This window comes from Felis catus, chromosome D2, assembly GCF_018350175.1.
Source record: "Felis catus isolate Fca126 chromosome D2, F.catus_Fca126_mat1.0, whole genome shotgun sequence".
NCBI lineage: Eukaryota > Metazoa > Chordata > Mammalia > Carnivora > Felidae > Felis > Felis catus.
In genome coordinates, this window is record NC_058378.1 from 56,811,735 (window position 1) to 56,833,569 (window position 21,835).

The following is a 21,835-nucleotide window of genomic DNA, read 5'->3' on the forward strand; positions in this document are numbered from 1 at the left end:
ATAGGGACACCTAACCATGGCTGAAGTGCCAGGGAAGGCTTCCCCAGGGAAGTAAATTTTATTTTAATTTAATTTTTTACAGTTCTCAATTTTTTATTATTAGATTCAACAAAGAATAACATTTTCTAAAATATTTATTTGTGTGTGAGAGAGAGATAGAGAGTGAGCAGGGGAGAGGCAGAGAGAGAGAGAGAGAGAGAGAGAGAGAGAATCCCAAGCAGGCTGCACTATCAGCACAGAGCCTTATGCGGGGCTCAAACCCATGAACCATGAGTTCATGACCTGAGCCGAAACCAAGAGTCAGATGCTTAACCAACTGAGCCATTCAGGCACCCCAAGAATAACATTTTAATAAACATAATCAGAACAAAATGTATGGAAAAATAAAGTAAAACCAGTACTACCCAAGGTAGTGAATTTTAAATTTGAGACCCCCAAGGGATTTATTCAGGTGAAGAAGAGGGAAAGAATGATCCAGGCAGAGCATAGGTGAAGGCTTGGAAATGATGCAGAGTGTAGCAGAGTTGGGGGACTGAAAACTCCAAGTCCAGCATGGCTGGGGCTGGCATGGAGGGTGCGAGGGAGAGAAGTGGTAAGAAGGGGCTCGGAGGATGGGCAGGGGCCAGACGTGCCGGGCCCAGGAAAAACAGGAGCCTGGGGTGTTATGGCCTTGATGAAGAGACAGTGATATTTTTTTCAGCTCAGGAAGCTATGGATACAGGAACATGTCAGGGGGCCAGAAGGAGTCGTAGATGACACAGAGACAGGGAATGGTGAACAGGCTGGCAGAACTCTGAAGACTATGGAAACATTCCAATCACTGGAACCCGCCCTGTGACCTGGCCCGTGGTCAGGAATTCCAAAAGCTCTGTAGGAGTTTACCAGGCAAAACATGGTAAGATGCTAGCCACGGAGAGGTGTCTGTAAAGCCCTGTGCTGGGAGTGGGATGGTTCAGGAAAGTCTTCCTGGGACGAGAGGGCTATGAGATGCATCTGGAAGGTAGGACTCACAGTGTGCAGTTCTTGGGCTCAGGACTGCATTCTCTTCTCCCCGGCCATGCCCGGGGCCCAGCTCTGGGCTAATGGCCTGTGGTTCTGGGGCCCATGGTGGCTGTCACCCTTGGAGGAAGCATCTTGGCTCCTCCTTTCACAGCAGGAACTGTCCTTGGGATGGTGGGTTTGGCAAAGGGCACTTCTCAACACTCATTTCCCACCTGGCCTCGACCAACCTAAGCAAATAGCTACTTTCTTTCCAAGGCAATTAATTGGACTGACTTGTCCAAACATGTAAAACCAATAAGAGGGTCTGAACTGAGGTCTTTATCTTTTTTTTTTTTAATTTTTTTCAACGTTTTTTATTTATTTTTGGGACAGAGAGAGACAGAGCATGAATGGGGGAGGGGCAGAGAGAGAGGGAGATACAGAATCGGAAACAGGCTCCAGGCTCCGAGCCATCAGCCCAGGGCCTGACGCGGGGCTCGAACTCACGGACCGCGAGATTGTGACCTGGCTGATGTCGGACGCTTAACCGACTGTGCCACCCAGGCGCCCCAAAGACAAACCCGCTGAGGTCTTTATCTTTATAGCACCCCCCTCGCACCGTCCAGAAGCACTGTGCCTTATGTATAAAATAAAATTTTCATTTATATCCATTCCTTCCCATAGAATGAATCGGTTGTAAAATGACTGGTTGTACACCATCTCCAAGAAGCCCTACTTCGTTCTCTCCCTTTTCCACAGAATTTTCTGTTAATGAATTCAACAAATATTTGTTGAGTCAGACCTTATTCTAGATATGTGGGATACATCAGTGAAAATAACAAAGAGCATAGTAAAGCCCACAATAAAGCCTTTGCTAGAAAAGGTGGTGAATGCTATTGAAAAAAAAGGGGGGAGGACCAGACAGAAGTTTTCTCCTCCCACGAACCAACCTACCTTAGTGGGAAGGAGCATGGGGGCAATGAGAGGGAAGGAAGAGACAGGACAGGGCTTCTGGGCTTTTTTGGTTGTTTGTTTTTTTTGTTTTGTTTTTGTTTTTGCTATAAGCCCTTGTCCCTGGTTGGAATTTTAAACTAATTGCATGTATTACTTTGATAAAAATAAAAATCAAGTTCAAATAGTGCTGTGACTATATTGGGAGGTGAGGGTGGCAGGTTGAGCTAAGTTCTCTTCTGTCAGTGCAGAAAACAGGACAAGGTTTCTAAAGTTAATAAATCAAGATACAGAAGTACAGGCATATCATTTAGCAAGGTAAAGGAAAGTCTCCGAAGAATTTAAAGCAGAAACAGCCAAAAGAGTGAAAAGTCATTTCTTCTGGGGGAAAAACAGTGGAAGGTAGGAAGGCGTAAGAGTAGGCAGAGAACTCCTTTTGCCCTTTATTACAAGTCTTTTGGTATGTTTGGATTTTTAACACCATAAGCGTGTGTTACTTTGATGATTAAAAAACCCCTATTCTCCTGAGCCCTGGGGGGAGGGGTTCAGAGGGGTATCTTGGCGGCTTCTGTAGAGAGTGAGGGGTTGGTAGACTTAGGTAAGCTCTGCCTTCCTTTCTTTTATTTGTTTTATATCTCTGACTTTCATGCAAGATGTTGTTTGCACAAAGGGTTCCGCAGTTGAAATTGGTTTGAACTCCATGATCTCTTTTGACTCTTGTAATTAATGATGCTTTATAAGCACCTATCAACCCTTTATGCTCGTGCCTGTTTACTTCCTCCGAGAATTTTCACTTCTTAGTCAGAAGCCTTGCATCTTCCCCCAGCTGGCTATGGTTTGAAGTGATTGGTGAGTTTGTTGCCAGTGTGCTTGTGTGGAAGTGACACCCTGCAGTCGGTCATCTGATGATTATTACTTCAGGGGGCCCCTGGAGCCCCTGTTGGAACAGGGGTCCTTTGAGTGCTCTGCCTGGCCTCTGGCACAGTGGCTGTTGTAACGGCAGGTGAGCATTTTGGTGAATAGTTCCAGTATCTGCAGTTGCTCCTGGGGTAGCTGTGAATTCTTATAGACGCTTGCCTCCCACTCTACTTCTTCCAGTGGGGAGAGAGGGAGGGAGGGAGGGAGAGAGAGAGGGGGAAGTGAGGGGGGGCGGGAGAGGGAGAGGGAAAGAGAGGGAGAGAGGTGGAGAGAGACTATGAATGAAATCAAGAAAGGGAGGCAACTCCCCATTAGCTTAGTCACCTCCTAGTGACTGCACTTCTAGACATGTGTCACTGTTTGCCTGCTCTGGTACTATTTTTAGGGCGGGTCCCCTCCATTCATGTTTCTGGGGCCTTTGCAGTCATCCCTGTTGCTGCATCCCTGGCCGCTGCTTTCCTGAGTTTTGAAGTCCCAGAGGTTCTGTGTTTCCAGGCACCTTTCATGCCTTCCTGGCTTTGTGTACCATGTTCTTTTATCTGCTGTCTGGGGATATGATACTAATCCTTGAAGTCCAAGCTCAAATGTCATGCAGTTTGTAAAACCTTTCCTGGGCCTAACTCTGAGGAAACTCTCTACACCTTAGCACTTATCTCAGAACCTAGTCATCACTTGGTTATATTTTGGTGTCCTTGAGGGGTTGGACACATCCCATGGTCTTCTTTCGGCCTGGCATAGAGTGGGTATTCAGTAACTGCTCACAGAGTTAAATGAAGCACACTTGCTGATCTTTTCTGTGCCTTAGGAAATCTTGCTTCGCCTAGAATAAACGCTGCTGATCTCCAGCAAGGCATCTCCATAAATCTTTTCCTGTTTTCATCCTGAAAGACCCGATTTGGAAGAGTCAGGTAACATCTGGAGAAAACCTCCTATTCTTGGAGGGATCCTATCTGGGGAGGGAGAATTATTGCCACTGTTTTACAGATCAGAAAACTGAGGTTCAGAAATATTGAGACTTGCTGATGGTCACATGGTAAATAGAGAGGTTGAAATCCATGCCATCTGACTCCAGAGACACAGTTTCCTACCACACGCTTCCTCGTAGTCCCCACAGTGTGCTCTGAGATCACACCATCTGAGACCATCCAGACCACAATTTTCCCCTCAAGCATTCATGCAATCATTTTCCTTCCAGACCCAAGTGTTGAGAATCTTTCTGTGTCCCCGGCGTTTTCATTTCCTTGAGATTTGCTAATCTTTTCCTGTCTCCTCTGCAGTCTGCAGGAGTTCATTTCTCTCTCATCCCTTTCCAAATATCATGATTTCCAAATCTTTCAGTGGGTTTCTTTTTCTGGCTGTGGTCCTTTTTTTGGAGACTTTCCAATATAGCCACAGGTTGGAGGATGATAACAATGAATTAGTCAGTAGATCTTCTTTGATGTTATTTTGTGGGCAAACTCATTAATTTATGACAAAACATCAAAGAGCTCAGCTCCTGCATAGGACTGGTTTGTCCCAAGGCAGCTGGGTAATAATTATTAGTCAGATTAAATCTCAGTGTCTTCTTCTGCTTCAAGAGTTAAAGTCCAAATGACTGGAGTGTGGGAACATCCCATCCTGTAGCTGCCCATTGGCTCTGAGTCAGCCTGGTATGAAACTCCCCACTCCAACTGTGGATCTCTCTCCATGGTCTCCACTTTGATGCCTCTAAGCCTTGAGGTCTGTCAAGATTGGTGTAGCAACTGGAGAAGGTGTAGTGATAAAAGGCTGAGGCTGTTACAGTCTCTTTCTAGTCAGGGGAGCTGGATATTAAAAGGGATCATCCCTGCATGGACTAGCTCAAGGTTCTCCATAGAGTCCTAGTCCTGTAATTTCATTGGGAAGGAGAGATCTCTTTGGGCCACACAAGAAAAGTGCCAGCACCATGTTTAGCACATAGCAAGCTTTCTATATGTAATGGTTGAATGGACTTGTCAAGAAAGGTCATGATGCATGAAGCCTCTGGTTAGCTGAAGAGGAGTAAGGAGTAGAGCTTGGGTCTTTGCTTATACAACAACACCCAACCTGCTCACATCTGTGGCCATTTACTTTGCTTCTCCCCCTTTATCTGTGGTGGAAAATTGTCTGTGGTCCTCTCTAAAGCCATCCCCTCCATGTTTGCCCTGGATCCCAACCTTTGCTGACCTCTTAAGGGCTTGCTTCTGTAATTAACTCTCTTCTTCCTGAGCCCTCAATGTTTCCCTCTCTACTGGATTATTTCTATCAGCAACAAGCAAGCTTCAATGTACTCCCATCTTAAAAGAGCCTCCCTTGCTCCTACTTCTCCTTCAGGCCACTGTTTTACTCTTCACTCCCTTTTACAGCAAAATGCCTCTCAAGACTTGTCTACACTCTCAGTAGCTCTCCTTCCTCTCCTCCATTCAGACTCTCAAATCCACTTCACTCAGGATCTCATCCCCATTCTCTACTGAAACAGCTTTTATCAAGCTCATCAGTGACCTTCTAGCTGTCAAGCCCAATGGTCATTTCTTAGTCCTCATCTTTTTCTACATATGAGCAGCTCTCGGCACAGCTGGTAGGGCTCTGTTACCAGGTTTCTTGCTTGGCTCCAGGACACCACTGTCTCTTGGGTCTCCTCCTACTTCACCGGTCACTCTTCTCAGTCAACTTTCATCTTCTCAACCTGTAAGTAATAAAGTGCCCAGGAGCAGTTCTTGGACAATTTTTCTAGCTATATCCACTCCCTAGATGATCTCATCTGGTCACACGCTTTCAAATACTGTTCACATACTGGTGGCTCCCCAACGCTCTACCTCTCTCTTGAACCTCAAATGCCCACTCCACTTAGATGTATAATATGCACATCAAATTTCAAGCCTAAATCAACTAAACAAAACTGTGTTCTCCATCCTTTCAGGCCTACTCAGTCCTTAGGCTTCCCTTCTCAGTAAATGGCAACTCCTTTCTTCCAGTGGCTCAGACTTCCAAACTTGGAATCATTTTTGACTCATTTTATGCCACACCCCATCTATTAACAGGTCCTGCCAGCACTACCTTCAAATTATATCTAGGGTCTGGCCACTTCTTACCACCTGCACCGCTACTACCCTAGTCTAAGCCACCACCATATCTTGCCTAGACTACTCTTAACCTCCTAACTGGTGTCACTGCTTCTATTTCAGCCTCCTAACTGGTGTCACTGCTTCCATCCTTGCCTTCCTCCCGCTTTGCTCCCCTTTCCATTCCATCCCTGGCATTCAGAGTCGTGTAAAAAACTACAATTAGATAATGCCATGCCTCTACCCTAAACTTTCTAAGGCTGTCAATCCCACTTTCTTAATAGAATCCAAAGTCCTTATCAGGGCCCGTGAGCCCTTTAAGACCTGGTTCCTGTTACCTCTCTGATCTCAGATCCCATCTCTCTTCCCCTTGCCCACTCCAGTCTAGCGACACTGGTTTCCCTGCTATTCTTTGAACATGCCAAGCCTACTCCTTCCTGCCACCTGCCCTTGTACTGTCCTCTAAGCGATTTCACTCTTTCTTTAGGTACCTTCATGTTAAGTTCTTTCATTTACCTCAGGCCTCTGCCCAAATTTCACCTTATCAAAAAAACATTCCCTATCTTTCTAAAGCAACTCTCCTCTGTCACCTCTCTTTACCACGCTTTACTTTTCTCCCTAGCAATGATCACAACTCAACATATTTTATACTGATTTGTTTACGGCTACTGATTGTTATCCCCATTAATATGTAAATTCAATAAGAACAGAGTCTTTGTGCAGGTAGACACTGCTGTAGCCCATGCTCTGAGAAGAGTGTCTGATACATAGGAAATGCTCAAGGAATGTACATTGAATGAATAGATTTGTTAAATGGACTCATCTAGATCTCTTGTCATCAGGCAAAGAGAGTGGCTTCCAGATAGTTGTTTAATGAATATGATAAAAATCAAGTGTGAGGAACTGGGAGAGGTGTCCATGGAGATCATCAGATTGTGCAACTATTTAATACTCGTGACCACCATAGGATTCACAGATATTTTCAGTTTGCTCCTTGATGCCAAATCATTGGCCAAAACTCTAAGGTGGGGTGAAACATCTGTCTTTAACTTCTTTGGCATTTCATTTATCCTCTGGGACTCAGTTTGTTCATCTGTGAAATAGGCAGTTGGAGATATGGTTACTGATCTGCTAGTTTAAGGTCTACAAGATGTTGAAGGGAGGAGTACAGTTAGGAGGATCAACCGCACAAGCTCTGGAACTTGACTGCTTGTATTTTGAATCCTGCCTCCATTTCTCACAAGCCACACGACCTTGGGCAATTTTCTCAGTTTTCTGGTTTATAAAGTGGGAATAATTAAAGGATAATAATAGCACTTAATTCAAAGAGTAATTTTGAGAATTACATAAGACAGTACAAGTAAAGTATGTAGCATATGGTTTGGAACATAGTAAGTGCTCAATAAATGTTAGCTATTAAAAATGAAAAGTTCTGAAGGGAATTTGTGAGAGGCCATTGCTAATGATGTGTTTTAGGTGCAGTAAACTATCCTAGCATGTTAGATGATATGAAATCTTTAAAGGTGTGATGATAATATTGTGGTTGGATAGAATGCCCTTATTCTTAGGAGAGGCACAGTGAAGGAATGAAGGGGAAAACTTCATATCTGTCGCTTACTTCCTAATAATTTAGCCAAACATATATCTATGTTTCCATATCTATCAAGAAAATATGGCAAAATGTTAACAAATGTTGAAGCTAGGTGGACAGTATGGTTACTGTACTATTCTTTCAACCTGTGGGTTTGAAAATTTCAAAATAAAAGGTTGAAGGAAAGAAAAGAAAGGATCCTAGAAATGGTCTAGTGAAGTCCGGCCCTCATTTTACAGAAAGAAGCTCGGAGGTGAAGCTTTTGACCAAGGTCATACAGCTGGAGGAGCCTGAGCCAGAATCCAGGTCTCCTGGCTGCTGTTGCCCCTCAGGCAGCCGTGAGCTGCAGAGGAACAGACTCCGCTTCCCCCAAAGACCTAGGGGTGTTATGGATGTGTAAAAAGGCACTTGGGTTGGTGTTTCCTTTTTGTTTATTAAGGAAATGGGTAGGTCATTTGGCTGGAAGCTTTGATGTCAAAATTGTGAAGGCAGCGCCAGGGCCAGCCCCGACATCCTGGGTAAACCAGTTTGGCACCATCTGCTTGTGTTTGTTGAGTGGTGGTGGTGTATATGTACTGGGATTTCAAGGGAGAGGGCGAAGAGTAGGGGTGGGGCCAGGGTCTGGAAGAGCAGTGGAGAGACTGGCTTCAGTTCTGGAGCTCCCTGAAAGAAGGGGCCCCAGGGTTTCTTTGGGGATGAAATGCAGGCACGTAAAGAAAGGAAATGATTTTCTGCGGTCAGCAGCATTCTCCTCTAGCTAATAGGGTTCAAAGCAGTGAAAAGAAGAGATGAGGAGAGGGAATGTCCATGCAAGTCTGGGGAGGGGAGCACAGAGAAGAAACGGGGAGAAAGAACAGAAAAATACGGTAGAGGAAGCCTGGGGCCACGGTGGAGGAGGGGTTGGGGGAGGGGTGTTGAAAAGGTAAAGAGGCCGCACCTGGGGGCCTGCGAACGCGTGGAGGACTGTCAGCCTCCGCAAGCTGAGTGTCTTGCCCCAGAACCGTCCTGCCTCTCTCTTCTCCGGGTCTGGAAGTCTCAGGAGGCCGTGGTAGCAAGCGCAGAGCTCCTGGCGCTCTTACTAGGGGGAAGGGCTGACAGGAGAGGCGGGGCCTCGGGGCCGGGCGGGAGCGAAGCCTCTGGCCGCGGGCGGGGCTCCTCTCCGGCGGGCGGGCGCCGGAGTCTGGGGGCCGCGCTTCCCCCTCCCGGTCCGCGGAGGCGCCTGGCCCCTCCTCCCCCTGCCGCCCCCACCCCCGCCGCCGCTGTCAAAGATAAACCGGGCCGTTGCTTTCAGGAGCAGCGGCAGCCGGCGATCGGGCGGTGAAGAGCCTCGGGCGCGGCCTCGCCTCCCCGGCCCGGCGCCCGCATCAGCACCGCGGATAGCACAGCGGCGGTCGCCAGTACCTAGGCGCCCTCCGGCCCACCAACTAGCCGGGCCCGCGGCGTCCGCATCAGCACCGCGGACAGTGCCCCGGGCCCCGTCTCGTCGCGGTTAGCCCACCCGCTCCCCGAGTCAGCACCGCGGACAGCCCCCCTTCTCCGGCCTCGCAGCAGGCTCGGAGCGGTCGGCGCCCCTGGAACATGGCCACTGAGGTAGGGGGCGACCGCCCGGCCCGCAGGCAGTGGCTGACTGGTGCGGGAACACATCCCCGCTAGGGGCGGACTGGGCGGGAAAGGAAGAAGGGGGGGGTGAGGTGGGGTGGGGTGGAGTGAGGGGGTGGGGTAGGGTAGGATGGGGTGGTTTCCCTGAATCAGTACTGCGGGGAGGGGTGGAGGGCAGAGTGGCAGGGTGGAAGAGGGGGCTTCTCCTGAGAACTCATCTCATCTCTGGCTATCTTACCCATCTGAGTCCCCGAGGCTGCCCAGGCCACTTGTTGGCACTAGCACCAGGTTTGCTCCAGGGCCCCAGCTGGGGTTTCCTCTTACCCTGGAACAGCTAGTCCTAAAACTACTTCCCTAGAGGTTTGGAGGTGAGCTCGCCCCTGTTTTAGGGGAAGGAAGGCGGCTGGTTGCTGTTGCTATGCAGTGCAGCCATCCAGCTTTTAAACCCAAAAGCTTGGTTAAGAGATGACAGACCTATGTCCACCTTCACATTTCCTTCGTGGGGGACTGAGGGGACAAAGAATCCTCAGGCCAAAACCTCAAACAGTCGGGTTTAATGAGCTGCCTGCACCAGTCTCTACTTTTGCATATTATGCTTTCTTGCCCCCGTTCCCCCCCCCCCTTTTTTTATACCATTCAAGTTTCTTGTACCAGGGTGTCTACATTTCCCGGGTCTGATGGGAGGAGCTGTCTTCTTCTTCTTCTCCAGGGTGTGCTTATAGGTGTGTCACCTTCAAGGGACTTGAAAGTTGAACCCACGGACCTGTTGGCTGAGGGCAGAATCTTGGTGCAGTGGTTAAGAGGTCAGGAATTTTCTCTTGTACTCCCTCCTTTCATGTGGGAAGTGGAGCTCTTTATGTTCCCACTTTATAAGTGGTAAAGCTACCACATGGAGAAGGGGAGGACCTATTTGATACACAGCATGTTAGCAGCAGAGCTGAAAAGTTTCTTCCTTTGGATTTTCGGAGCGGAACCCAGGACACCAGGGTCTCCCCAGTTCTGATGTTGACTTCTTTTGTGGTGTTTCCCTACTTCTCACCCAGCTGGGATGCAAGCCAGGGGGAACAGCACAGGCTTTTGAATGACTCTCTGCATTGCATCGGGGCGTCCTGGTGAGCAGGGTGACATCAACACCAAGTGTCACCATAGCAATTCTGCTGTTGTGGTCACCACAGAACAAGGTACAGTTGCTTGGTACTGCTTGGCTTTGTGACAAAGCACAAGGTTAGTTAGGAGAGCTCATCCTCCAGGACGTTGTGAGGGGCCAAGCCTTAAGCAGACCCATGGAGCTTGGTTTTACAGGTGGAGGAATGCAAAATAAATAAATAATCAGAAAGCTTGGAAAGTGCCAAAATTACTGAGGAGAGCAGGAAGAACAAAGGAGAAATGACCAAGGATCTGGTCACCTTCCAGATAGGGCTGCCAGGCTGCCAGGCTGCAGCAAAGCCTGCTGGTATTGGGCATCAAAGGACAACTTGGCATAGCTGGGCCAGAGGAGTGGGCAGAGAAGGCAGCCACACCTGTGATGTGATCTGACAGATCCCAGGAGGCCGTCTGTCCCATCATATCTCCACTTCAGGTCTGTTATGGTCCAGAAATTCCAACCAGCAGGCTCACATCTCTAGGTTGAGGCAGTGTTTCTAGGAGGCTGCTGTTAGGCATGCGTGACTCTCCCCTGGGAGAGGCTCTGCTTTTAATGCCTCTGTGAATATAGCACTTTCGTGTGTACAAAGCACTATCACATGTATGATCTCCTTTGAGCTTTAGAGCAACCCTGTGAAGTGGGCAAGGATGCTGTTATTATCCGCAATTAACAGATGAGCCAACCAAGGCTCAGGAGCTTGCTTGATCTCTGTGCAGTAGCATCATTATCCCATTTTACAGATAATGCAACTGGAATGCAAGACGTATTCAAGAGACTATGGCTCAAAAGACGCAGGGCAAGGACTAGAGACCGAGTCTTCTGCCTCCCTGGTCAGTGTTTTTTTTCTGCTGCAGCCAGGTGTATCCAGTTAGCCAACGGTGTTGCTCAACAGCGAGGTGGGCACGTGAGGCTGTGATGGGGGAACGGATGCGGAAGAGTTCAGGAAGGACTCACGCCTCCTGTTCAGCCTGACTGGGTCAGCTTGAGGGTAGAGGGACAGAGGGACAGAAGGACAGAGGTATGCCCAGAAGGGATGGAGAGCAGAGGACAAACATTACCCATTTCCCAATTTGGCCTTGGGTGGACCCTGCTGGCAGTACTGAGGGAGGAAGCCTTAGCTCTGCCAAGGCACAGAATGTGCACAATATCTGGGCTGTGCAGTGAGTCATTCTCCCCAGGCTGTTTTTACTGTTAGGACTGAGTTAAGATTACCAGGGAAAACCTGTTGGGAGAAGGAAAACCTCATGCCAAACTTCTTGGCCATTCCCTTTGGGTTCTGACTGGTAAGTCCACAGTTCCAGCAGAAGGTGTTTTGGGAGGTGAAGAGGAGATCAAGACAAGGAGAGGGAGGGAGAAGGAGGAGGGGGAGGGAGAGAAAGAGAGGGAGGGACAGAAAGACAGAGGGGGAGGGAGAGATGGGTGAGGAGGAGAGAGGCAGAAACATAGAGAAAGCATGGATGTCCCTGGATCCCTGGATGGAAGGCATGGAAACTGGATCTTTTCTGCTTCCCAATTTCTGTTTAGAAGTTAGCATTAAGGGAGGAGTGTGTGTGAGGAACTCAGAGGAGGAATGAAGCCTCCTGAGTGATACACTGACCTCATTTGGAAAACTGTAATGAGCCCATTTCCTGAGCGACAAACCTCTGCAAATGTGTGTCACTGGGAGCAGGGTCCGCCCTGGGAAACAGTCCAGATGGCCAAGGACAACTGGGAAATGCCTGGCTGGGAGGGGCTTCTTTAAGTTTAAGTGGTGGAGTTTGGCCCCTAAGAGATTTTTTAAAACATGTTTATTTATTTTTGAGAGAGAGAGAGCACGAGCGGTGGAGGGGCAGAGAGAAAGGGAGATATAGAATCTGAAGCAGGCTCCAGGCTCCAAGCCATCAGCACAGAGCCCAATGCGGGGCTTGAACTCACAAACCGTGAGATCATGACCTGAGCCGAAGTTGGATGCTTAACCGACTGAGCCACCCAGGTGCCCCCGGCCCCTGAGAGATTTTTAAATGCACCCAAGTTGCATTATCCAAGCAAGGCATTTGGAGGTTTGATCTCTGAGGCCTGGAATTAACAGCCAACAGACAGTGGGTTGGGCCTGGGCCCTTGTGTAGGCTGAGAAGAAGGGAGGCCCTGTGCCTGGGTTTCCATCCTGAGGCCTGACTCGGCTGCCTCTGACTCACGATCCTCACTCCTCCTCCACACCCCAGCCAGGGATCATGGTGTTGGTTCATGAGCTGAGTCTCCTGATTCTTGAGTTGAGCCTCAAATGCATCCTCTGGAATTAGCTAGTTTTTAATGAGGATGGAGATGTGGGCCAGATGGGGCCTCCTGTTTGTCTTGGGCAGATTGGGACTGGGAATGTTCTTCTGAACTCCAGTGCTTGCTCCTCACCTCTACCAGGTTGGCTCTGTCAGGTGTATGGCCATTCTTCAGGCTCCCTCCCTATCCATGTCATACTGCAGTTCAAAAATTGGTGCCAGTAGGTATTGCCACTGACTTCCTATTTCTTCCTCATGAAATGCCTCTTGGTGTGTCCTTAGCCAGCTGCCAGCAAGCCTGGGATGGTGGCAGGGGAGAGGGCAGAGTTGAGGAAGGTAAGAAGTAGATGAGAAGCCCAGGTGTCAGGGTCAGTTAAGAAACCCCAGAGTCGCTGTTCAGGGGAGACACAGAAGCTGTGGTCTCTTAGAGGTGCAGGCATATTCTGGGATCCTCTTGTGGGATCAGAGCATCATGGATCTCTCCTGAAAACCTGTGCTCGCTTCCTGAAAGCTACATAGCTGGCAAGTGCCTGGAGCCTGGCTCTAGCTCTGGCCCAAGGGCCCCTATGATGGGATTTCTTATTCAGAGATCCTAACCTGGCAATTCTAGGAGTGAATCTTGTTCACAGTTGTGCCTTATTTGGTCTGCTTAGTGCTTACAAATGTAAATATTTATTGGAAACGTAAAAAAAAATCAAGACATTTGATATTAAGGAAATCTGGATTTATGCATTCTCTTAAGATGTCCAAGTGTGGCATCCTGGGCTCACATTCTCACATGGCAGTGGTCAGCCGCTTTCTTGAGACAGGGCGTGGGTTCTCTGATTAGCCACAGCCCTCACCCAACCCACTTAGATGCTTAGTTCCTATAAACATTTGCATTCATAATCCCTGAGAAAGCCTCTTGAATGTCAGGGCTAGAAGGGGCTTTAAGTGATTATGTTGTTCCAGCTTCTCAGTTTCTAGTTGAAGAAATGGAGGCCCAGGGTTATGTGGCCCGGACTAGCACCCAGGTATCCTGCTCCCAGGTCAGTGGGCCCTCTTTCCATCAGGGCCTTTTGGTACTTCACAACCGAGCCACTGTGGATGGGGAGAGCCAGGAGATGCTGCCTTGCCTTAAGTCCTACTCTTTGCCAACTACAGATGAGTGTGTTATATTGTGCTTGACATAGATCTGGGAGATGAAGGCTCTGGAATATACAATGAGTCTGATACCATCTTCTAGCAACTCCTCAAGACTCCACAAATACTCTACAGGGAGGGAAGTAGATCCCTGGTCACCCAGAGGCTTTGTTCTAAGGCTCAGGATTTTTGGGGTTGGAAAGGGTGTTGAGCTCTCCTACTCTGGGTACTTGAGAACTCACAGATCAAAGCCAAGAGGAGATGAGACCATACTATGCAAGGTAGCATCCTAAAATTTTAATGGAATAATAAACTACAAGTTTATTGTTCAGTAAAGTCCCAGAGAAGTGATCCTGATCAGCAAGTAGGTCTCCTCCAGGCTGACTCAGGGACCCAGGCTCTTTCCAATTTGTGGTCCCATCATCTTCAACATACAGCTTCCTTGGTTTCTGTGAAAAAGGAAAGGTAACAGAAGAGTGGCTGGTTGTTGTAAGCTAAGCCTATACATGAATTCATCACTTCCACTCATATTCCATTCAGTCATATGGCCACACCTAATTGCAAGGCAGGGTGGGGATTAATCTAATTGTACGCCTAGGAGAAAGAAGAAGTGGTCACTAGAGACAATCACAGACACATACCTTCATGGTAGCACACAGTGCATGTGTGCACTCGGACATAGACAAAGGAGGCCGTCAGAGGGGAAGAAGCTCTATCCATAATAGAATAGTTGAATCACGGGGCGCCTGGGTGGCTCCGTCGGTTAAGCGTCCGACTTCGGCTCAGGTCACGATCTCGTGGTCCGTGAGTTCGAGCCCCACGCCTGGCTCTGGGCTGATGGCTCGGAGCCTGGAGCCTGCTTCCGATTCTGTGTCTCCCTCTCTCTCTGCCCCTCCCCCGTTCATGCTCTGTCTCTCTGTGTCCCAAAAATAAATAAACGTTAAAAAAAATAAAAAAAAAAGAATAGTTGAATCACTATTTTTTCCCTTTCTTTCCATTCTCACCATCACTTTTCTTGGGTTAGACCTGCTTTTGTGTTTCCCTGGACACTACAGACATAGTGCATCCCTTCAAATGGCCTCTTACCCCAGCCACTGGACTCTTACCCAGTCATGCCTAATTCCCATGCATCCCTCACAGAGCTTCCTGAATGATCCTTCTGGGGCTAGGGGAATCCATCCTCATGATCCACTGGCTCACATCAGTTGGTTTTAGAAGGGCAGAGGAAGGCCACAGCCCCTTCCTTTTCTTTGGAAAATATAAAAGTATGAGATCCTAACCAGATAGAGCAGACAGAGTAACAAATAACACACTTACACCACTAAAGCCTTCTTTATTTTTCAAAGTTATCATACGACCCTAGTGAATGTCAAGGGGATTTTCTCAATTAAAACCTTGATTAGAGGAATCAAGGACTGTTCAGACAAGAGGAGCATCTATATATTCTTCAGTTCGGCCCCAGTACTCTGGTATCACATCTCTTACGCAGAGCAAGTTTTGCCGGATGTAGGAAAGTCTCCTGCAGTGTTCTCTGATTTTCCCCTTTTCCGAACCTTGATCTACCAGTTATCTCTCCTACCTTTCTCTCATTGCTTACTCTTTCCCCCAGCTTTTAAGCAAGTTTGTCTTCTGTCCTATACCCTCCCCTCTAGTAGAGCCCCCCTCCAGCTCTTTGTGATAGCACTGTCCTCTATACTGTCATTCCCCCCTGCTCTTGCCTAATCCACAAACCAACTCCCGTCTTGCTGAAATCTGCCTGCAGTCAACTGGAGCATATTGTGTTCTCTGCCGTCTTTTTCCTTTGCACAAGCTTCTCCCTCTGTCTGGGTTGACTTTACATCCCTCTCCCCACCCACTGCCTGCTCCCTACCACTGGCAACTCCTGGCCTTCTTTATGACTCAACACAGACCTCAGGAAGTCTTTTCTGAGTAAGCATTTCTGGGTAAGATGTTACTTCTCTAAAGCATTTATCACAGGCTAATTTATTATATATTTACTTGTCTTCTTCCCTGGAGCTCACAGACTGTCTTTGCTCAGCATCCCCAGAGCTCGGCAATAGTAGGGACTCAATAAATGAAAGCTGAATGACGGAAGAGATTCACCTTAATTACACAGGATGAACTGGCTGTGTGTTCACTCTGCCCTTGGGGCTTGGCCTCCACATGGTTCCAATGTTTGGCATATTTTACCCAGTGGGATGCTTCTTTCAAATGTGGGTGACTAAGGCTGGAAGTGGAAGAAAGAGGCCCTGTTCTTCTATTAATTGAGCCCAGTCCCCTCAAGTGCTAGAGTTTGTGTCAATGTCAAAACTGCAGGTGTGGGCAAGGGACAGAGTTGCCCCACTTCTTCTTACCAGGGCAAGGTGTTTCTTTAATTTCTGGGTTCAGCCTACCTTATCCATGATTTTCTCTGGGCATTTGGGTGCCCCTTCTTTCCTGTGGTGAGACATGCTAGAGAGGAAAGCTATCCCTGGTGCTCTTGGACCCAGGCTTTAACTTGGCCTCAACCCGAATCTCCCTCCCAGTTGGTGGGCTATCACGTCCTCCTCTGTCCTACTCCCCTCCCCAACCTTGCTGTAAGCCCCACCTCTGGGGCCTGAGACCTCAGTCTTGTACAGGGCTGGGTTCCCCAAGCACGAGGCCTGATGATTTGTGAATATTTGATACTTGGTGAGTGAACAAAAGTGTGAAAGGCTCTGTGTGTGGGGGAGGGGGAGGGAGAGTGAGGAGGAGGGAGAAGGAGGGAAATAGAGGGGAGGAGAAGGGAGGAGAGGAAAAGGGAGGGAGAGAGGGAGAGAGGAGGAGGGGGAAGGGAAAGAGAGGGAGAGGGAGAAGGGAGGGGGAGGGAGGGAGAAGGGGAAAGAGAGAGAAGGATCTGGGCCAGCTACCAGGAAGTCTTTTCCTCTTGTTAAAATTTGCTTCTGGCTCTGTTGATGATTCCAGAACCATCATCCCCTTTTGGCTCAGCTTTTGCCCTAATTCAGGCTTTTTCTAGATCTTTCTGGGATAGCTTGACGTGTCTTCTCTAGTCAACTCCACAGTTCTGCTTCCCCATGACTTTCCTGGAGCACTTGTAGGGTGGCTAATGTTCAGGTTTGCCAGGGACTTTGTTGGTTTAGTGCTGTAAGAATCACATCCTGAAAACCTCCGTCAGTCTTGGACAAACCTAGATGGATGGTCACCCTGAGTGTGAGTCTCCTGTATGCCTCCTCAGGTCCATAATCTGCAGGAGCTGCGGCGAAGTGCCTCATTGGCCACCAAGGTCTTTATCCAGAGAGACTACAGTGATGGGACCATCTGTCAGTTCCAGACCAAATTCCCCCCGGAGCTGGACAGCCGGGTAAGGATGTCTTTTTTCTAAACTTGGAACATAGGCCGTGATGGAACTCAGGGACTTATTCCAATGTATTTTTTTTTCCAGGATGAAAGTAATATGTGACATATAACTTGTTCAGGCACTTCACGTGGCAGAATTAAAAAAATGTCCCTAACATTGTCTTGTTGTCACCTCACTGCAAGTTAGAGCTGAAAAAGACTCAGAGATTTCCTAGTTCAGCGGCCCTGGAACATCAGTAGCACAAGAGTCGCCTGGAGAGCTTATGAAACAAAAACAGATTCCTTAGTCCGATTGATGGCATCAGCTTCAGGAATCTCTACTTCTTGGCAGCAGTCTCAGCCCAAGCTGCACGTTAGAATTTCCTGGGGACCTTTAAGAAATCCTGATGCCCAGGTCATCGACCAAGGGCTCTGCCCACAGCCCCTCCCTCCAGACTCAGCCAGCTACCTGGGTGTCTCATGGACCACCAACCCCTTGCAAGTCAGCTCCTTCTGCCCAGTTTTGCTCCCGGTTCGGGGGTGCGTATGGTCCTCATTCCCAGGCTGCTGTAGCACTGTCCTGGAATTAGAGGTCTGCCCTCTGGAGGGCGGTAGGCAGACCCCAGCTCTTTCATTCAGCAGCCCAGGCCTATCCGAATGGGTTTGGGAAGGTGGGGCAGGGCTGCCTTTTGCTAATCTGATCGGTAGCCAGCTTTTAGGGTGCTGTGAGGTCTCCTCATCTCATCAAAGGACACACCTGTCCTTTGGGGCAGGGCGACTCTTGGGGTAGAGCATAATGTTTTCTTATGCGTTCCCTCCAGATCTGTGTAGGGACAGTGGCTGGGAACCCCAAAGCTTCTGACTATTCTTAGGGAGACCTTTTGTCCTAGATGGGCATGGAAGGTCCCATGCTAGCTTGTGTGATGGACAGTTCTGATCCTGTAGTGGTGAGTGGGGAAGGGGGTGTTCTGAGGAATGTAAAAAATGGGCCTACAGACACTTTGACACCTGCTTGGAGCATGACCTCCCAATCTAGTGTAGGGTTATTAAAGAGCACAGATTCAGGTCAGAGCTGTGTAACCTTGGACAAGTTCACTTAGCGTTCAGCAAGTATTTACTGAGCAACTACTATGTATTAGGCACTGGGGATGTAGAAGTGAAGTCATGAGTTCATTTTCAATTGGAAGGTATGAAGAATAAAACAGCAAGTAAATATGTAGCAGCTCCAGTGGGGACCACTACTAGAAAAATAAGTGTGTGAGGGTCACAGGGCTGGGAGAGCAGGGGAGAGGTGAATGGTGGGGGAGGTCTGTGAGATAAGGTAAGCCCTTAGGCCTGTAGGTATGAGCCTGGGGTGGGGGTGTCTGGAGGAGGCGTGTTGTATCCGAGGACACAGGCGCAAAGGACTTGTGCATTTTCAGGAAGCAGCAGGGCGGTCAGTGTGGCTGGTTGGGGACTGAGTGGGCAGGAAAGCAGGAGGCGGGCTCAGGGGACGCAGGGCCAGGCCCTGTAGGGCCTAGCAGGCATATAAGGACTTCTTGGATTTTACTTGGAGAGAGATGAGAAGGCTTTGGAAGCTCTTCATCAGAGCTGTGACATGATCCGACTTTAGCAGCCTCCCTTGGCAGGGCTGGGGGCACAGAGACCAGTTAAGAGGCCGGAGATGACGGTGGCCGGGACCACAGAGCTGAGCTTTGAGCTACTGAAGTGAAAATGTGGGAAAGTGTGTTATTTATTCGTTTATTTTGATTAACTTTTTAAAAAATATCAGACTCTGCAAAGCTTTTTTTTTCAGATGAAGCAATTGCACAATTAAATGTTTTTAATGTTTATTTATTTTTGAGAGAGAGAAAAAGAGAGAGAGAGCACGAGTGGGAGAGGGGCAGAGAGAGAGGGAGACACAGAATCTGAAGCAGGTTCCAGGCTCCGAGGTGTCAGCACAGAGTCTGACACGGAACCTACAAACTGTGAGATCATGACCTGAGCCGAAGTCAGACGCTTAACCGACTGAGCCACCCAGGTGCCCCGCAATGGCATAATTTAATCTACAGTTGCCAGATAAATTGATAAAAATCTTATTATTTGTTTTTAAATTGAAGTATAGTTGATACGCAACATTACATTGGTACCTGAAAGTGCTTTTAAAAATAGAAAGCATAGAAAGTGCTTAATGAATATTAGCTATTATGATTATGGATGCAGGCAGGAGAGCTTCCCAGTTGTGCGCGCCCACGAGGCTGTCGTGTTCTTGGTGACCTCTTTGAGAGAAGATACTCCTGAGATCTCATATAATCAGTCTTATGCAGTTGGAGTCCCATCCAAACATGGGGAGCCCCTACCAATTAGGTCCTGGGCGCTTTTGCAGCTATGAAAATGGGGGGCGACGAAGTCACCAGAATTCCTGCCTGACCGTCTGCTTTCAGGAAGCCTTCACGTCTCTGATATTGTGGGAGTTTCCTGCTCCCAAGGGAGGCCAAGTAGTCGTTCTTATTCCCATTTTATAGCTGTGGAAACTGAGGCTGGAGTAGTTAAGTCATCAGCTGAAGGCCACATAGCTAGTTGATGGTCAGGTCTGGACTGGACCCCAGGTCTCCTAACTCCCAGTCCAGTGTTCCACGGGCAGCTTCTCCGATCTTACCTGTGTGCCACTCCCCTCATCCGTGTGGCCCCACCACTGCCACCCGCCCTCCTACCTGTGACTGTCCGGTCCAGGGAGGCTGGCCTCAACCTGGTTCCCTGTCCCTTTCTCCGCCAGATTGAGCGGCAGCTCTTTGAGGAGACCGTGAAGACCCTCAACAGCTTCTACGCGGAGGCGGAGAAGATCGGGGGCAGCTCCTACCTTGAGGGCTGCCTGGCCTGTGCCACGGCCTACTTCATCTTCCTCTGCATGGAGACCCACTACGAGAAGGTGGCTCCCTCCTGACTGCCATGCATCCCCTCCTGCAGGGCTCCCCCGCTGCCCGCTCATCCTCAGCCGGCCCCTCTCCTTGCAGGTTCTCAAGAAGATCTCCCGCTACATCCAGGAGCAGAACGAGAAGATCTTTGCCCCTCGAGGCCTCCTGCTCACTGACCCCGTGGAGCGCGGGATGCGGGTCGTATCCTTCCTGGCTGTTCTGTGCAAGGGCCCAGAGCTGCCAACTGGTGGGTTCCTTGGTGAAGACACCCAGAAATAGGGACCACCCTAGGGGCCTCTGCTCAGGGATTTTCCCAGGATTCCCCACATCACTGGTCGTCAGCTCTCCTCCCCCACTATAAGTTATCAATGCCTTTTGTGAATTTCAGGGTTTGCTTTTACTGGGCTGCATTTCTTCAGCGCTTAATACATGCCAGGTATCATATTAACTGCTTTGAAACGATGTAATTCTCGTACTACCCCTACAAGGTGGGTAACTCTTATTCTTCCCTCTGCCCACGAGCCCACTGAAGTTAAATCACTGGCCCAGGGTCACCCGGCCGGTGAACGTCAGAGCCAGGATTTGAGCCCAGTCCCACACTTAACGGTGAAGCTGCACTGCCCCTCGGGGAACACGCGGATCTCTGCACACGTTTACATGTCTACGGTCTCGTGTACTCCTGGGTGTACGTCCTGAGCCCCTCTTTACAGATCAGAGAAATGAAGTCTTGGTGGGCGGCCGGCCCAGGAATTGGGTTATAGGCCTGCTCGCTCCACCTGGAAAAGTGTGCTCAAGGTGTACACACAGCCCACTCTCAGAGTAGAAGTGTTAAAAAAATGTTTTTACTGGAAAATTGAGAGGAAAACGAGGAAAGAAAACACAAAGACCGGAATCTTCTGTTTACAAAGCCCTGTGAGAGGGGCCTTTTTTTTAATTGAGTTTTTACTAAGTGCCAGGCATTGGGCTTAGAGCTTTACAAGCGTTATTTCAATCAGTCCCCCAGCTACCCCAAGATTCCATTATTACCACCATTTTACACACGCGGCCATTCATGGGTAACAAGTTAAATGACCGGTCTAAAGTCCCATCTCTCGAGAGAAAGCGAGTCAGGATTAGAACTCGGGACACCGAGGTCTTCCCACTTCCCACGCCGTACCACCACCTGTCCCGGTGTTTGGTAATCAGACCCACTAAAGCGGAAGCTTCCGGTTGTGCGCCTGCGCAGTGCTCGGCCCGGCGGGTCGCTGTGTGCGTGTGCACACCGAGCGCCCGCGAGAGCGCGGAGGGGCTGGGGTCTAGCGCCCCGGGCCTCCCGGCCTCGCTGTCTGGGACGCGGCACCGGCTCGGCCGCCCGCTCCCCTGCTGGCCTCCGTCCGCCCCTCCTCGGCAGCTGGCAGGGGCTCCCTCCTTAACGCCGGCCGCAGATCGAGATCTCCATCTACGAGGACCGGTGCAGCAGCGGCAGCTCCAGCAGCGGCAGCAGCTCCGGCAGCGGCAGCAGCGGCGGGGGCGGCGGGGCGGGGGCCCGGTGACTGGCCGAGAGTCCCTGCAGGGAGGTGTACGGCCGGACTGAGGGCCTCTCAGACCTGCGGCGGCTGCGCTACCAGAGCACCCGCTTCTGAGTCATTCTCTGGGCCCCTGCTGCTCCCCAGGGAGGTGGGGGCGGGAGGAAGGGTGACTGGCCCGGTGATTCCCGCGGGCCATCTACCCGCGCCCCCCTTTACTCCCTCCTGCCTGTCACCCCTGGCAGGACGGCCTACTTCCTGACCTGGCATTTTCTCCATGGGGGAGGTCTGGTCGCACGCAGCCAGATCTTCCAGGGGAAGGCTGGGGTGGGGGTTTGGGGGTGGGGCTAACACAATTTGGACAGCCCTTTGCTTCTGCAGCTCTTTACCCAACACCCGGAGGGGGGCTCAGGTCCCAGAGAGAATGCCCTTATCCCGCATGATTCCTCACCCCAAATCCCACATCCACCAGGACTCTCTCCCCCCAGGGTCCTGCTCCCCGTG

General features: G+C 49.6%; 2 protein-coding genes across 5 annotated transcripts in view; one reads left to right on the plus strand and one right to left on the minus strand.

The window, feature by feature from the left end:
- Positions 1-876: 876 nt before the first annotated feature.
- GOLGA7B (golgin A7 family member B) lies at positions 877-21,374 on the plus strand. 2 transcript variants are annotated; one of them, XM_019813659.3, is made up of 10 exons: positions 877-1,000; positions 3,656-3,758; positions 8,792-9,090; positions 9,809-9,902; positions 10,143-10,280; positions 10,984-11,073; positions 16,832-16,957; positions 19,688-19,840; positions 19,926-20,027; positions 20,537-21,374. In XM_019813659.3, exons 6-10 carry the CDS (start codon positions 10,987-10,989, stop codon positions 20,585-20,587), a joined length of 519 nt encoding a protein of 172 aa, XP_019669218.2. In that variant the 5' UTR covers positions 877-1,000; positions 3,656-3,758; positions 8,792-9,090; positions 9,809-9,902; positions 10,143-10,280; positions 10,984-10,986; the 3' UTR covers positions 20,588-21,374. The 2 variants fall into 2 exon arrangements, with proteins under 2 accessions (XP_019669218.2, XP_044896455.1); XM_045040520.1 differs by lacking the exon at positions 20,537-21,374 and having other exon boundaries at positions 19,926-20,274.
- Positions 14,029-21,835, minus strand: part of CRTAC1 (cartilage acidic protein 1) — a 157,558-nt gene continuing 149,751 nt past the window's right edge. For 2 of the 3 annotated variants that reach the window (XM_006938060.4, XM_019813654.3), the window contains one exon: positions 20,721-21,372. In XM_006938060.4, coding sequence (XP_006938122.1) covers positions 21,122-21,372 — 251 coding nt within the window. In that variant the 3' untranslated portion in view covers positions 20,721-21,121. Of the gene's footprint in view, positions 14,067-20,720; positions 21,373-21,835 lie in introns of those variants that run through there. The other variant, XM_019813657.3, reaches the window with a different exon arrangement.